Here is a 14936-nt window from a genome sequence, read left to right on the forward strand (position 1 = left end):
ACCCCCTAGTGGTGAATTATAGAAGTTAGTGCACATCCTACATGTTTCACCACACCTTTACCTTATTCAGTGACACAAATGAGAGGATCCTCTGAGCTGCCGTCAGCTGTTGTCGACACTGAAAATCATGGCTATGAAGTAACATTTTTTACAAATAATGAAGCTATGAGTAAATCGAATCTCCTTTTTTTTAGAACATTTTGGTTTAAAATGCAAAACATGAAAAATACCACATTTAAAAGAGGATCTTCACCGCGATGTATCCCCGGTTTTATGACTAGAAAGTTGATTTTCAAACCAAGCTGAAAGAAAAACAAACAGACAAACAAAAACGCTGGAAACCGACAGTGATGTGGTTGTTGAAGACGCCGTGTCGTCATCCACAGCATTAATCACAGCACAATGGGTAAAAACACTGTGAACCTTTATTGACAGCAGCATGTATACTTTTGTGTATATCTGTGATTATTGTGAACATTTGCTGAAGCAGATTAAAAAAAAGAGGCCTAGGTGTGAGTGCCTAGCATTCATAAAAACAAGACTTTACACTAAAAACAACGTATAAAAAAAACCAAGTTCATAAACAAAGGCCATTGCATTTGATTAGATAATGTAAAAAAAGAGGGAAACAGTTAAGATAATCCTTCATTTCATTTACCAGGCACTTACATGAGTACTTGCGACCAGCAGTCACTCTTTTTGACCTCCTTTGTACTTTGTGTTAGCATATTCAGCTGGTTGACAGCTTGAACGCACACTGATGGACCATGAGAATGAATACACATACCATCAGAGAAAGTACCTTTCTATTATAAGCATAGTAAAAAAAAAAAAAAAAAAAAACAACACACACACACACACAAAAACAACACAGGACCTTCATCATAAATAAACAGGCACCTGCAAGTCCTTCTACACGACATGATACAGATTAAGAGGAATATTCCTTTAAGTGAAGTTAGTGCATGGCTTCTACATTATGTACACATTGCCTGGTGTGCGGGTCCACTTTGCAACCTTGTACAAAAACAAGTGGACCGGGAGGGGAAACTGTGATTGGACCTCTGAAGATAGCGCTGCAGGCAACAGCTGCATCCCTGCAACTGAGACGACATGATGATAGTAATGTGGAATAATGGGTATTCTTACCCACGGGTAATGACCGATAAGCACCTCAAAGTTAATACAAGAACAGAACACACTCATTACAAATGTACAAAGCCCATGCTTGTACAGTCTCATCCATTCATCATGTTCCTTGGCTATGTAGTAGATTTTTGTTCCTGAAGCGCCGTTATAACATTGACGACTTTTGTCCTCATGACAACAGACCTTCATAGAAACCCACTTCCACTTTAAAAGTTCACCGTGGCATGGAAGAGTTGAGCGGTGTGCACACAGACACACACACACACACACTCTGGAGAAAGGTGGCGAGTCCCTGATGAACGTAGTAGATGGTGTCTCCTCCAGACTGAAGGTGGTGGTGGTGGTGGTGGTGGACCCAGGAAGCAGCTGACTGGATTGTAAGTTCAAGCAGAGCAGCTGAAAAAGTCTCACTCAACTCGAGTGTGGTTGAATGACGGAATATTTAGGAAACAAAGTCCACTCTTGTCACATTATATCCCACACTTTCTTCTTCAGGGCTCTTTTTCAATTCATAAGCAAATACTGAGGATTTAACAGAGCAGTGAACTTAAATTTCAGGGGTTTTCTTCTTCCAACTTGCAACCAATTTCTATTTAATCCGAGCAAATTACAATCCCCACAACGCAGTTGGAAATTTAGGTGAGTGTGTGTGCGTAAGAGGGGTAGAGGCACTAAAGGTTTGTGAGGCTCCATGAATCAAAGTGTCTCTGGGAAAGAGCGGCGACAGACAGACAGGCAGGCAGGCAGGTTCACGATTAAAACCACAGACAGGAACTGGAGGGGAGAGTCATCCAAGGCAGACGTAAATTCCTGTCACTGCTTACCACAAGCCATCACGCAAATGTGTTCCCACTGATATAGCAAAAGAAGTCTTATACACACACACACACACACACGTTTTTGAAATGCATATATTAAGTGTTTTTTCCTCAACCCTCTTCCCTGAAATGTGAGACTTGTATCCAGCATTTCTGTCTGTTGTTTGGCTCCAGGGAACGACATTGGTAAAAAGTTCCTCTCTGGAGTCGGGGGTGGGAGGGGGGAGGGGGGGGGGGTGACTGTTCTCTCAGACTTTGCTGTCAGAGGGCAGTTCTCCCAGAGCGTGGACGATGTCGGTGAAGGACGGGCGCTCTTTGAGGCTCAGCGCCCAGCAGCGCACCATCAGCTTGTAGATTTTGGAGGGACATCCGTCTGGAATGGGAAGCTTCAGCTTCCCCGTCTTCAGACCTAGAAGAGTGTAAGCGGAGCAGAGAAGGAGGTGAAACGGAGAGCCTTCTCGTTCTTAAAGCAACAAAATGTAGGATTTCAACCATCAAACAATGTCTCCAAGATCATTTAGATGATAGTACATCAACCTACGATGAAGGATGGCACTATATCACTTTTTTGTGTCTAATATCGATATCATAAAGTTGAGCATCAATCCGACACAGTCATTTTAAACTATTTAAACTGTTATAACTGTCCATAATGTACATTATACATTCCATTTTAACTTTTTTTTGGTAATACCTGTTTATTATTTATTATGCTTATTTGTACTGTCTTTGCTGCTGTAATGATGTTAATTTCCCCACTGCAGCACTAATAAAGGACTATCTTATCTTATCTTAACAACACATTTGTGCTGTAGCCATTTTAAGCTATTTCAAAGACATAATTCTCCAACTGTGTCACAAATATCTCATCTCTTCCTACAACAGAGTGACTGTCACCCACGTCCAAGCCTGAGCTGGTCTACATCACTATGGTACTTTGGGTTTCGGGTGAGTACCATGGCCCAAAAACAACTACAAAACTAGACGACTTTACGAAATGTCACATTTAATGTCTTAACTTCCTAAAGGAATTGATATTTTAACTCCCACCACCCTCTTTCTTAAATTTGTCTGCCATTTAACGAGTTTTGTCAACAATTTCTGCAGAAATACCTCCACACCTGGTTTAATTGTGTGCTAAATCAAACCACTACATCATCATCATCATCATCATACTGACCTTCCAGCACCTCATCATCGCTGAGTTTGGTATACGGCATTTCCCCGTGACTAAACACTTCCCACATCAACACTCCAAAAGCCCACACATCAGACTTAGTGGAGAAGTCGTCCTCAAACACAGACTCTGATGGGAGCCAGCGCAGTGGGATCCAGGCCTGTCTGTAGTGGTAGTACTCACTGTGTTCATGTACACAAGAGAAATGGTGAGGAGATGAAAACAATTCATATTTGTCAGGATGAAGACTGAATTTCATTTGAATGAATTAGTTGAATGTGTGTTTTTTTTTTTTTTTTTACAAACCTGTTGTAGACGTCTTTGCTGAGGCTGAGCGATGACACCTTCACACGCCTGTTGCTGTTGATCAGACAGTTTCGAGCGGCGAGGTCTTTGTGAACGAAGCGGTGATTGGACAGATGCTCCATCCCATGAGCCACCTGAGCACAGATGGAAACCTGAAACGGAGACAGAAAAAAAACACTCAACACAGGATCTGTCAAGGTCTGTCAAACGTGTCAAGTTACTCTTTATTTATCTGCCATATAAGAAGAAACTACTGAAGTGGCAAATCGGGACAATCAAGAGAATTCCCAGTGGACTGTTTACCTGTTGGGCCGCTGCTCTGGATGGAAACAATATAACTATACAACCACAATCTGTGATATAAAAGTACATGTGACGTTTGACATTGTGTAGCTGTGACTCCACAGCGCGGCTTTGGGATGGAAATAAATGAATGGAAGTCTTTAAGTGTTAAAAACAAAGGCAAATGAACTTGTGTTTGGTTCTTGAAACCTTATCAGAAGTCCTGAAGACTGAAAGACTACTGTGACCTGGATGACTGAGAACTTTCACAGACAAATGAATGGAAGCTTACATCGGAGGGGAACGCACATACAGGTCCATACGGCCTGTATATCATATCTTTCATACTCTATCCAATGAATATGATGTTATGATTGATAGATAGATAAAATGTTTAATACCTCAGTAAATAGAGCATGCCTTTACTTTAAGTATAATATGAATATCAATGTGTGTCATTTGTCGATCTATTATCCATTGTTTACATTGTAGATTCAAATGAAAATAGCTCTGAAAGGTAAATCAAAATGAATCTATCTTGTTAATATTCATGTCGTCCAATCGGCTTAATTAGGACAATATATTAGAATATTTTAAACTGAAATGATGAAATAAATCATTGGTTAAAGTTCTGTTTCTGTTTCGGAAAAGAGATTGGGACAGAGACCAGAGCAGACCAGCAGCAAAGACATCATTTGTTTCACTCATGGTTTATTGACGCAAGATATTATTTAATGTTTGCTTATACTCCGCCAATTCCTGTTAAAATATGTCCATACTAAATGCTCCATGACAGTACACTTCAACTCTTCCTGCATTGGTCTTGGGCATGAAACTCCTGGGCTGAAAATTGGCTCCACTCTGGCCCTGGTTGCATCACTTCAACATTTTGAAAGAGTTCTGGTTGCCTGGCAACCTCACCGCGATGACAAAAGTCTTCGACATTGTCATAACTCCAACTAAACCCACCACTTCTCATTTTTCTCTCTCTCCACAGAACACATTATGTAATAATTAGTGAGCAGCCAGAAAAGCTGTTTGCCATGTTCAGTCTTTTATGCTTCATTTCACTAACTGTCTCCTGCTTTTAGCTTCCTACTTAATATGCAGGTGTAAAGAAAGCACTGTTTTTGAAGGAAATGCCTGACTATTAATGACTTACTTTGGTTTTGGTACTGATGGGCTGAGATTTGACCTTGTCATCTTTGTTTTTGGAAATTCTCAGGAACTGCTTCAAGTCTCCCTGGTTTGGAAAAAAGCGAAACGAGCATGACATTAGAAACAAACACATTAAGATATTAAGATGATAAAATGCATGCCTGCTCTTTTGCTTTGGTCTACTAACCAGATCATAGTACTCTAAGATGGTGTAGTGAGGCTCTGCCTCCCTGCACAGGCCCAGCAGGCGGACAACGTTGGGGTGGCTCAGCTTGCCGAACATTTCAGCTTCGCGGCGGAAGTCGAGCTGCAGCTGTTCATCTCTGGTCTGCAGGCTTTTCACCAGCACCACGGTTTCCTCCTGGCCCTCTTCAATACCCGTGGCTTTGGAAAGCAACACCTCACCAAACTCCCCTTTACCTGAAGAAACATCCACACACACCACAGAGGAAATGTTAGAGCAGAGGCCCAAAAAAACAAATAAATCAACGCCAGACATGTTTGATGAGACGGACACACAAATATGGCACAGATTTAACAAGTTTACCCAAAGTGGTGATTGTCTGCAGGTTTGCCCTCGGAAAGTGGAGCTTATCGTTGTTGACATGGCTGTGCCGTTTCTCCGTTGTTGCCATGGTACCCATGTTGGTGAGTGCCACCTCTTCCTGGATCTCAGCAGTGGTGTGGCCATTTTGTTGAACAGCTCCTCCTGAAGAACATGACAAACACACAACATTGTCAATGTTCAGTGCACTGAGATATGTGTATCCACAAAAGAAACATACCAACTCCATGCGATCACTTACTATACAGGTATATTGACTATTTAAAGAAAACTGCTGGTGATTTCTTTTGATGTCATTCATGTTAAAACTGGCAAAACTGAGAAATTACCCCCAAAACCTTTCATGAGTGCTTCTTTGTGTTTTCAATCAAAATCCAATCTGTTTGCAGCCGTCTCACTTTACTAGTGCAATGCTGCTGTTGCCTCCATCTGTCTTTTAAAACAAATCACTTCCTGTGCACAGCGTGGGGAATGTTACACAAGATCTAAACACTGCTATAGTATTCTTATTAGTCAATGATGTCAAATGTATCTTTATCTTATTGCATTTTAAATGATAAGTCCAATACCCAGGATAAACACAAGATGGCAGCAAATATCTACTTTTACAGCTGCCCCATTAACAAGGATCTCCATCAGACATTCATACCATTGAGACACTCCATCTCTGGCTCCTCTCCGTCCTGGCCCTTCTGCTGTCTCTTGGCATTGCGTCTCTTCTTGCAGTAGAACATGAGACCCAGCACTACAATGATGTAGGCCACAGCTGCTCCCACCGACAGGCCGATGGTTTGGATCATCTTGTAAGGAGCCTTGTCCTCGTCCAAATCATTGGAACTCATTGGTTTGTCTGCTGGACAGAGGCAACAATTATGGTCGACTAAAATACGTTATCATTTACACACCCGCCTTTAATCAACACAACATCTTCTGTTACATGATGTAACCGCATTTTGTTGCTTTTGAAAAAAGTGAGAGCAGGAAAAGTGGATGCAAATAGTTAATGTGGTTTACTTTGTCAGATCCACCACTTATTTACCTATAGACGTAAAGCACTTCAAAAGCATTAAAAGTTACTGTAGTCATAACCAGAATAACTCACAAAAAATCACTTGTGTCAAAGCAATTTGTGAATTTGCCCTTTTCACAATTCCACACACTGATCATGAGAAACTACAACAAACATTTAAATCCATGCATCTCCTACTTTGCACTAATGTAGAATACTGTGCTGCTAATTGTTGCTACTGCAGACATGGAGCCACAGAGTATGAAGCATTATAAGATCTAGTGTCTGCCCCATTTCCATCACCTTAGAGACAGCTGTGGCGTCAGAAACACGGAGGTGGTTATTAACCTGTCGAGATGAATGACAGGTGAGGGGGAGGAGCTTGAATCAAATGCCTTCATGCTACACTTTGCTATCCTGGCTTATGACCCACGTGTGCACCTTTGTACCTGATTAAGGGAGCCTGTGTGAACATGTGTGTGGTGTTGTTTGTTAAACTCACCCACTACATACAGCTGAGCCACGCGGTCTTTGATGCTGCAGCTATTTCCGGCTACACAGGTATATCTGCCCGTGTCATCCGTCGTGACATCTCTAATCAACAGAGAACCATTATCCATCGTCTGGAACCTGAAGGAAGGCAGAGGTGTGGATGTCCAGGATTCATTAGTAGAAAGACACAATCCCATGGTAACTGCTCACACAACACACTGATAAATCCGACATGTTCTCGAGCAGATACGATCTTTGGCATAAGCAGCATCAATATATGGTATTTCAATGTGTGATTTAAAGATGCGCAAGGGTAGAGAGAAGAACAAATGCAGCAGTTTAACGTCAGTGATGATATTCGGAAGCACAGATGAAAATTAAAACAGGAAAATGAAATAATTTGACAGAAATAAAGAGGGAATGGCTGAATGATGTTAGGAAAGTAGACGGAGGAGAAAGGAAGTGGATATCAGACAGATCCTGAAGTAGCTTGAGTGACCAATTTTGGCTACTGAAAAGAGTATCATGTGCTTATATATCCATAAACAAAAAGGGAAAGACTTAGTAAATTTCACAAGCCAAAATAATGATGTGATCACAATATTTTCATTAGTTGAATTTGGAAATGTTTTCAAAAAAAGGCGTGAATGCGTTTCTGTGATGAGAAAGACAGATTTAATGAATGTGACAAGTTGTACTAAATTACACTGACACACCATTGAAGAAAATAAATCAGTTTGAGATGCTCTTTCATGAAGCCTTTGCAGTCAGGTGTGTAATGAGTAAAAGTAATTTAAGAGAAGACATTACACAGCAATCAATTCAATTTGGAAGCTGTGTTCACAAAGTGTAATCCCGATCCCCGGTGGATGCCCTCCACAGACGTGGTCTCATTTACCTCTTGTTCTTACTGATGTCCAGCGTCTTGTCTTTAACCATCCAGTGGATGTGAGGCTCTGGGTCACCAGTGGCCTGACAGTGCAGGATGGCTGTTTGACCTTGGTACACCGTTGTATTCTCTGGCTCCAATTTAAAGCGAATGTACACTATTCAAGCACAAGAGATTAACATTAACACATGGACTTACAAAAATACTCATTAATACAACACAGAAACAATAAGTGGGCCATAACATCTCATCTACAATCTGTGGTGACTGTGGTTAACATCCTCTCAGTTACTCTACAACCCAAAAGCAATTCATTACTGGGCTATAAAAAGAACCAAGAACTGAGCAAATGCTGCTGTTTTTTTGCCACTTGATGATAATGATCATTGACTTGTCTTCTCGTGAAACCACTCTCAGTAGTGCCGAGACCACAAGTACATCTGATGTGGTACTGATGACTAACGTGACCGCGTGACCCTCTCTTTCAAAATCCCCTGCAGTTTACCGGCCACGATGAGGGACACCAAGGCTCTTATCTCCCCCTGGAGGCTGTTGGACGCAATGCAGGTGTAGTTGCCAGCGTCACTTCGGGTGACTTTGGTGAAGTGGAGCTGGCCGTTCCTCTGCTCTACGTGCGGCGGTAGCTCGCCTCCGTCTGCAGGGGGAGACAGAGAGACGGGGGTGTTGTGAGGGCTGGGTCTCTTTACTGCATAGTCAAGTGGTTAAATGGACTCCATCATGGCCCATGCAATTGTGGGCATGAAATGATCCATGAGCTCAGTGCAGATTCAGTGCAGGTTTCTACATATTCCTGTGAAAACATCATTAGTCATTGTTAACACTGAGGGAATGAAGTGCACTGCTGCTTTTTAGACGATGTGTTTTCCTTTGGAGCAGCCAATCCCAATTTCATTGAAGCAAGTGTGAGCAAAGGTTAAGCCGGGGGCACGCACACCTACCTGCTTTGGTCCAGCGGATGGTGGGGCTCTCTCTGCCTTTAGCAGAACACTGGATGGTGATTGCATTATCCAGCTCCAGGCACTGAGAAGGCTGGGGGGTCGGGGTGAACTTAAGTTTCTCTGTAACACAAGTTAAAACACCGCACATAATCACACACACACACATATTACACACATGGTAAACACAAAGGGGTGGGGGTGTCAAAGCCTCTTTTGTGCGACTCGCGCTACAGATGAAATGACACTAATCTAAGGTAAATCATGTTCAGACACATTCAGGCAAATGGGGCTATAGGCACACATGTGCACACAGATCTGCCGAGTACAACAAGTAAAGCCTATCTGAAGCTGAGATCATATAAACAGGGTTTGGCCAGACAAAACAGCGACATGTCAGGCCATCTATCACAGTAATTCTGTAGCAGCAGATAGGAATTTATCACGCAGATAAAAAGGGAGGCTAGAATAAAGCTGCCGCACACGAGCTGTATTTAACACCTTTGTGAGAGTTCTGCAGGACGCCCACAGACATAACACGACCATTCCCTGCTTATTTTAGGAAGCACACGCATGCATGCACACAAATCTTCTCTCAACACTGTATTACTCATTATAATCTGAATATGACTTCACTCATCTGATATTATTATAATAAACTTATTTCATCAGTCTGGGCATTAGTTTGAAACTAGTATGTATTTATTCATCAACAAATGATTCCCTCACAGCTTACCAAGAACAGTAACTTTAGCATGTCCAGACAGTCGGCCGCCTACTGTCTTGGTTTCGCAGCCGTACATCTGTCCATCGTACACCTCGACGTTGTTGATCCTGAGGGTGCCGTTTGGAAACAGCTTAAAACGAGAGTCCTGGGGAGGGAGAAGAAGAGCACTTTCAGTAAAATCATTATTATAGCTTTACTTGCATAAAAATACTAATGAATTCAAAGGCCCCGGTGTTTAATTATTGACACACTATGGTGAGACTGCAGAGTGCAGCAAAAAGGACGAGGACTCCTCTTATCCCTCCTTTTCCCAGGTGCATCAGGGAACGAGTATGGTGGCTTTGTCACTCTTTCACAACTCTCTTCATTTCTGCACTGTCTCTGTCCTGTTTCCTCCTTATCCTTGGTTGGTTTATGTATTGGGTTTGTGTGGTTGTGTGTTTGTTTGCATATTAAGCACATTTAACGTGGAACACACAGAAATTTATGCTGCTGCAGAAACATTAGGGTCCAAGATGGCAGTGTCCGTAAAGCAAGGTGCTTGCCTGGAGTACATATAAGAGGCTTAATCTAAAAAATGTTTTATTTTAAATTAAACAAACATACTATGGTGAGCATATCTAATTTCTGGCAATAAGCGCTGCTAAATGTAACACGCTGGTGTGTTAAAACTCACCTCAGGTGTGATCAGGATGTTGTTGCGGAGCCAGGTGACCTCAGGTTCAGGGTTGGCCTGAGCGTGACAGTGAAGGTAACCTGGTTTACCTTCATCTAAGTGGCTGTCCTGAGGCCTCATCACCCACACAGGGGCAGCTGTGGACACACACACACATGCACAGAATTAAATCACCTTGTTGTACTTTTCAAGACGCAACTTATATTGAACTGATTAATGTCTTACTTTCTTTTAATTCTCCAAAAACAATTGACCCCACATTTACCATTATGTAATCATGGACCGTAAAACGGGTAAACAAAAAAGTGGACGTCATTTTCCTGTTTCCCAGTTGAAGCTAACCAAGAGGTAAGAATATATTAAACAGCCAGCAGGGGGTGACCTGCAGTTTTTTTATTTTTGTTATTTTAGATACTTTATTAATCCCCTTAGGGAAATTATTCTCTGCATTTTGACCCATCCTAGAATTAGGAGCAGTGGGCTGCCACACTGAGTAGCGCCCGGGGAGCAATGGGGGTTGGGTACCTTGCTCAGGGGTACCCCAGCCCTTTCGACCTGGTGGGGACTTGAACCGGCGACCTTCCGGTTACAAGCCAAGTTCCCTTTCCACTTGGCCACAGTTGCAAAAGTAAGTCTATTTGAATTTATTTGTTACATCAGTACACATTTTACTGTTTACTGGATTGAGACCAATACTGAGGAGTTATTGGTCTCAATCACAACATGATGTCAATTCAAAAAAGAAAATAGAGGCACATAAAAAAACAGGGCACATATGCGTGGACACCAGTATAACTGACAGCTAAGAAGAGCCTGGTTGTAGGTGATGTCGGTAATTTAGCAGAAACCTCAATATGGTGCTAGTCAAATTGTGAATCTAGGCTTCCAAACAAGAATACAACAATATCCTCAATATTTTCCACTTTTCTGGTTAACACGACACAGATGTGCCTGTAAGCAAAGCATTAATTTTATAAAACTGAAGGAGTGCCCCACCAGAACAGACAGGCATACTCACTAGCCACAGTGAACGTGACCTCCTGTGTTCTGCGCCCCGCCTTATTCTGAGCCACACAGGTGTAGATGCCCGAATCCCCCTCCTCTGTAGGACTGAAGACCAGGTCCAGGCCGTCCTGGAAGACTCTGCCCTCTGTGGCTACTGGCTGACCTCCTCTCTCCCACCACACCTTGGGTTCAGGTCTGCCGCGCGGGGGTCGGCAGCTCACCCTCTGTAGGGTGTCTGCTGTGAACACCTTTGACATCTTAGGCACCATGTCGTCTAACTCTGTAACGGAGAGGAAAAGAGAGCAGCAGGGTGTTTGGTGATTTCGATGTGTACATGACCACAGATAATCATCTTTTCCTGTTAATAGATTTATAGCCCAGATTACAGTCATTATTAGAAATAAATGGGAATATAAGGTTGTTCTTTGTATGGAAATGAACTCAGGTGTTTGTGAGGTGGGACATATCAAAACCGGCAGCCTTTAATACAGAAAGCGGAACATGATCTCTGGTCCAAATACTTAGAGGATCTCCCACTACACTGTGGTTTTACTGTATTGGCCAACACTGGTCTGAAAGCAGGTCAGTGGCTGTGACTCTCAGATCTAAATCCATTGAAAAGAAAAGAGGAAAATGCCCAATTCTAAAGTAAATGAAAGGGAAATCGAGCTGGATGTATTTCAGCGAAATTCTGTAGTGACACAATCTGCTACAATGCCTGCAGGGATTACCATCAGATTAAGTGAATTAAGGTATTTAAATGGAGCTGTGGTTGACTGGGTTAAAACTGCAGATACAGTTGTACCTCATTAATCCAAAACCCTTTGGGGGAAATGGGCTGTTTGAGAGGAATAAAGTGTATGGGACACTGAAATGCATAGAAATTCCAGCCCTAAGCTTCTCCAAAAATATTTGACTTGCATGCACTTGCATTTCAAAATGTTGGCTGATTCGTAAGATGAGAAGATACTACAGCTTGTTCTTGCTTTAAACTCAAGAGGATATTTAAATGCTGTTTGAGGGATTCGAGAAGGAAAAGAGGAGGCGCTCTTGTGTCCAGTACTGAAAATGCTCTGATGTACAGTATCCTGTTATCAGTGTTTTACACTGCAGTTATCACAACCACACATTTATATTTATTTTACTTCTTATGTTCTGTCACCAGTGAAGAGTGATTTCATTTTATATTTATTATTTCACACAAGCAAAATGTGTTAATGTTGAACTTGAATCACAGGTTCTTAATGACATTAAGCAACAATGTAATTACTCTGCTTGTTTGCTCATCTTAGTCATAGTGGGATTTTATCAAATGTCACATTGTTGGTTGTTCTGTAAGGTGAAGCAAGCTTTGCAAATAGCTGGACTGTTGGAGGATGTGTTCTGGAGAAGATGCAGGAAAATGCTGCTCCAGCGTATGTGTGTGCAGTGGATACGACTGGGCCACATGTCAATGAGGGGATATGATCATCATCAGGGAAGTCTGGCTCTAAGTGACAGCCAGATGAAGAAGGGAGGGGATAAATACGTAACCCAAATGCCACGCTCACTCGCAGATTACAGAACCACAGGTGTTCATCTATCGCCAGTTAACAACTGCAAATGTGTGTGTGTGTTTGTGTGTTTGTGTGTCTGTACCAGCTATGAGGAGCGAGGCCTCCAAAGTAACTTGGGATCCTTTGAGGCCATGGCCAACACATTTGTAGGTCCCCGTGTTCCTGGGCTTCACTTGAGTGATCACAAGTGTGCCGTCGGGGCGCAGAATCACACTGTGGTGAGAAAACAGATCAGAATGTTTGTGTTTCCAAATATTATCTGCTTTTAATGAGTGAAAAAAATAAGTATTACATGCACAATTTGTTCCTATTAGTGTAGAAAACCAGGTAAAGACATGAACCTAATGTCCTAATGTTAAGCCCAATGCATTTGGCACCAAGGAGGACCAGATAAGCATAAGACACTAGTGCCATCCTTTCTGAACTGCCCTGATCCACTAAACTTAAGCCATCTTCTGCTCTAAATAGGGTGAAGTAAATGAAAACGAACACAGCAATTTGCCCTACATCGTTTATGTTAAAATCTCTTGCAGTTTAATAAAGCCCCGTCCTGATTGGCTGACCTCTGGCAGGCTGAAGGGAGTATCAGGAAGAGATGTAATTAAAAGGCTGACCTTCAGCAGGCTACAGAGATCAGGGATAGAGAGCTTCAAATCACACACAACACAGAAATGTGCTTCATATACAGGACAAAGAAACAGATATCACTGCTATATGACAAAGCCATTAAAATGCTTGTGGGGAAAGTGAATAACTATAGCAGATGAAAACGTTAAAAGCACTGCTGGATACATTAGGAGGCTGTGATATTTCCGTCAAGAGTTTCCAAAAGCAGGACTAATAGCTCTGCAGTGGATTCTCCAAGGAGAGGTGATGTTTCTGTATCTTCTCTTTTCATTAACAGGAGGGAAAAGATCTTTGGGAAAATCACGTGCGTTTTCACATGAACAGTGGAATGTTACTTGAAACCAATGAAATCATCTCTAATAACAAGAGGATGCAATCAACAAAGTGTTTGTTTTGGGAGGAAATCTGCTTTATAACAACATGAAAGATTTACAAAAGAAGAATTTTCACATCTTTACCTTCCGACGTGGTTTGAGCCACAGGGCAGAGATTTTCTCTCTGGCAGAAATATTCACAGAGGGGGGTCTAAACAGTGCAGGTGCATAACAGATGATATCTTGCATTCCTCTTCCTTCATAATCAACCACAATCACACGAACACACGGAACACGAGGGTGCTTGAAATACCTAAACCGCAATCAGGCCATGTTTTTCAAGAAACAGCCTGTGTGGTGTGTGTTCTTACTTTCATGCTTAAATTATAGTGAAATCCCAGTGCTGAGTCATCACAAGGTGAACAAACCTGTCTCAGAATACACAGCTGACTATTGATAATGGAATCCCTCACCTGCCCCTCCCCCCCCCCTTCACTGAACACTGTAATGACTTCACAATCTGAAAACTAGGCCCTTACGCTGCATGTGGAGTGTGACTAGGTATCAGCACAAGGGGTTTACTTGGCACATTGTATAGAAAATGGTTATTATCGAGTGCTCATGTGTTCATAAGGGGCCATGCTGGTAAGGTGATTGTAGCCGGAGGGGTTTTCTTGCCCTGGGGATGAATGCTGGAGAGCCCTAAAGTCTCCTATGAAAGGTTGGAGGGAAAACGCTGCGCTCTGATGATGTATAGTTGACCGCAGAGGAACTTTACAATGTTCTGTTGCAGTAATGACAATCCTTAATGTGCAATTCATCTTAAGCCCAAAACAGCACACGGAGAACTGAGTAAGGCCCAATGTAAGGGTTCCACCTCATTGGGTTCAGAATAATATCTGAAGCTTTTATAATGAGAAGTTAGGAGAGGAAAAAGGAAAATCTGTAGATGTACCATCAGAAAGAGGATGGTTTAGCTGTGAACATACCGAGACTTGTTTGCGAGCAGCTCCTTTTCATGGTACCACTCCAAAGCAGGTGGTGGCACGGCGGTGAACTGGCAGTGAAACATGGCCTCCTCGTTTCGCAACACAACTTGGTCCTCGGGGGTGACCACTGCGCGAGGAAAACTCTCATCTGTTTGAGAAAGATGAGGTACATGATTAAATCTGCAGGCATCAGATCATCGAGTTACATATGCATGAATTCTCTGGGCTTTATTAAATCCCG

General features: G+C 42.3%; 1 protein-coding gene across 2 annotated transcripts in view; it reads right to left on the minus strand.

The window, feature by feature from the left end:
* Positions 1-407: 407 nt before the first annotated feature.
* The window catches only part of ptk7b (protein tyrosine kinase 7b), a 67966-nt gene continuing 53437 nt past the window's right edge, over positions 408-14936 (minus strand). Inside the window, exons 5-20 of one of the 2 annotated variants that reach the window (XM_058651619.1) lie at positions 14696-14843; positions 12848-12978; positions 11223-11489; positions 10205-10341; positions 9538-9673; positions 8805-8924; positions 8351-8500; positions 7855-8002; positions 6967-7094; positions 6105-6305; positions 5438-5599; positions 5078-5310; positions 4895-4975; positions 3451-3602; positions 3148-3326; positions 408-2376 (exon numbers count right to left, since the gene is read on the minus strand). In XM_058651619.1, coding sequence (XP_058507602.1) covers positions 2216-2376; positions 3148-3326; positions 3451-3602; positions 4895-4975; positions 5078-5310; positions 5438-5599; positions 6105-6305; positions 6967-7094; positions 7855-8002; positions 8351-8500; positions 8805-8924; positions 9538-9673; positions 10205-10341; positions 11223-11489; positions 12848-12978; positions 14696-14843 — 2534 coding nt within the window. In that variant the 3' untranslated portion in view covers positions 408-2215. Of the gene's footprint in view, positions 2377-3147; positions 3327-3450; positions 3603-4894; positions 4976-5077; positions 5311-5437; positions 5600-6104; positions 6309-6966; positions 7095-7854; positions 8003-8350; positions 8501-8804; positions 8925-9537; positions 9674-10204; positions 10342-11222; positions 11490-12847; positions 12979-14695; positions 14844-14936 lie in introns of both variants that reach the window. The other variant, XM_058651618.1, reaches the window with a different exon arrangement.

Source organism: Solea solea, chromosome 15 (assembly GCF_958295425.1).
Source record: "Solea solea chromosome 15, fSolSol10.1, whole genome shotgun sequence".
NCBI lineage: Eukaryota > Metazoa > Chordata > Actinopteri > Pleuronectiformes > Soleidae > Solea > Solea solea.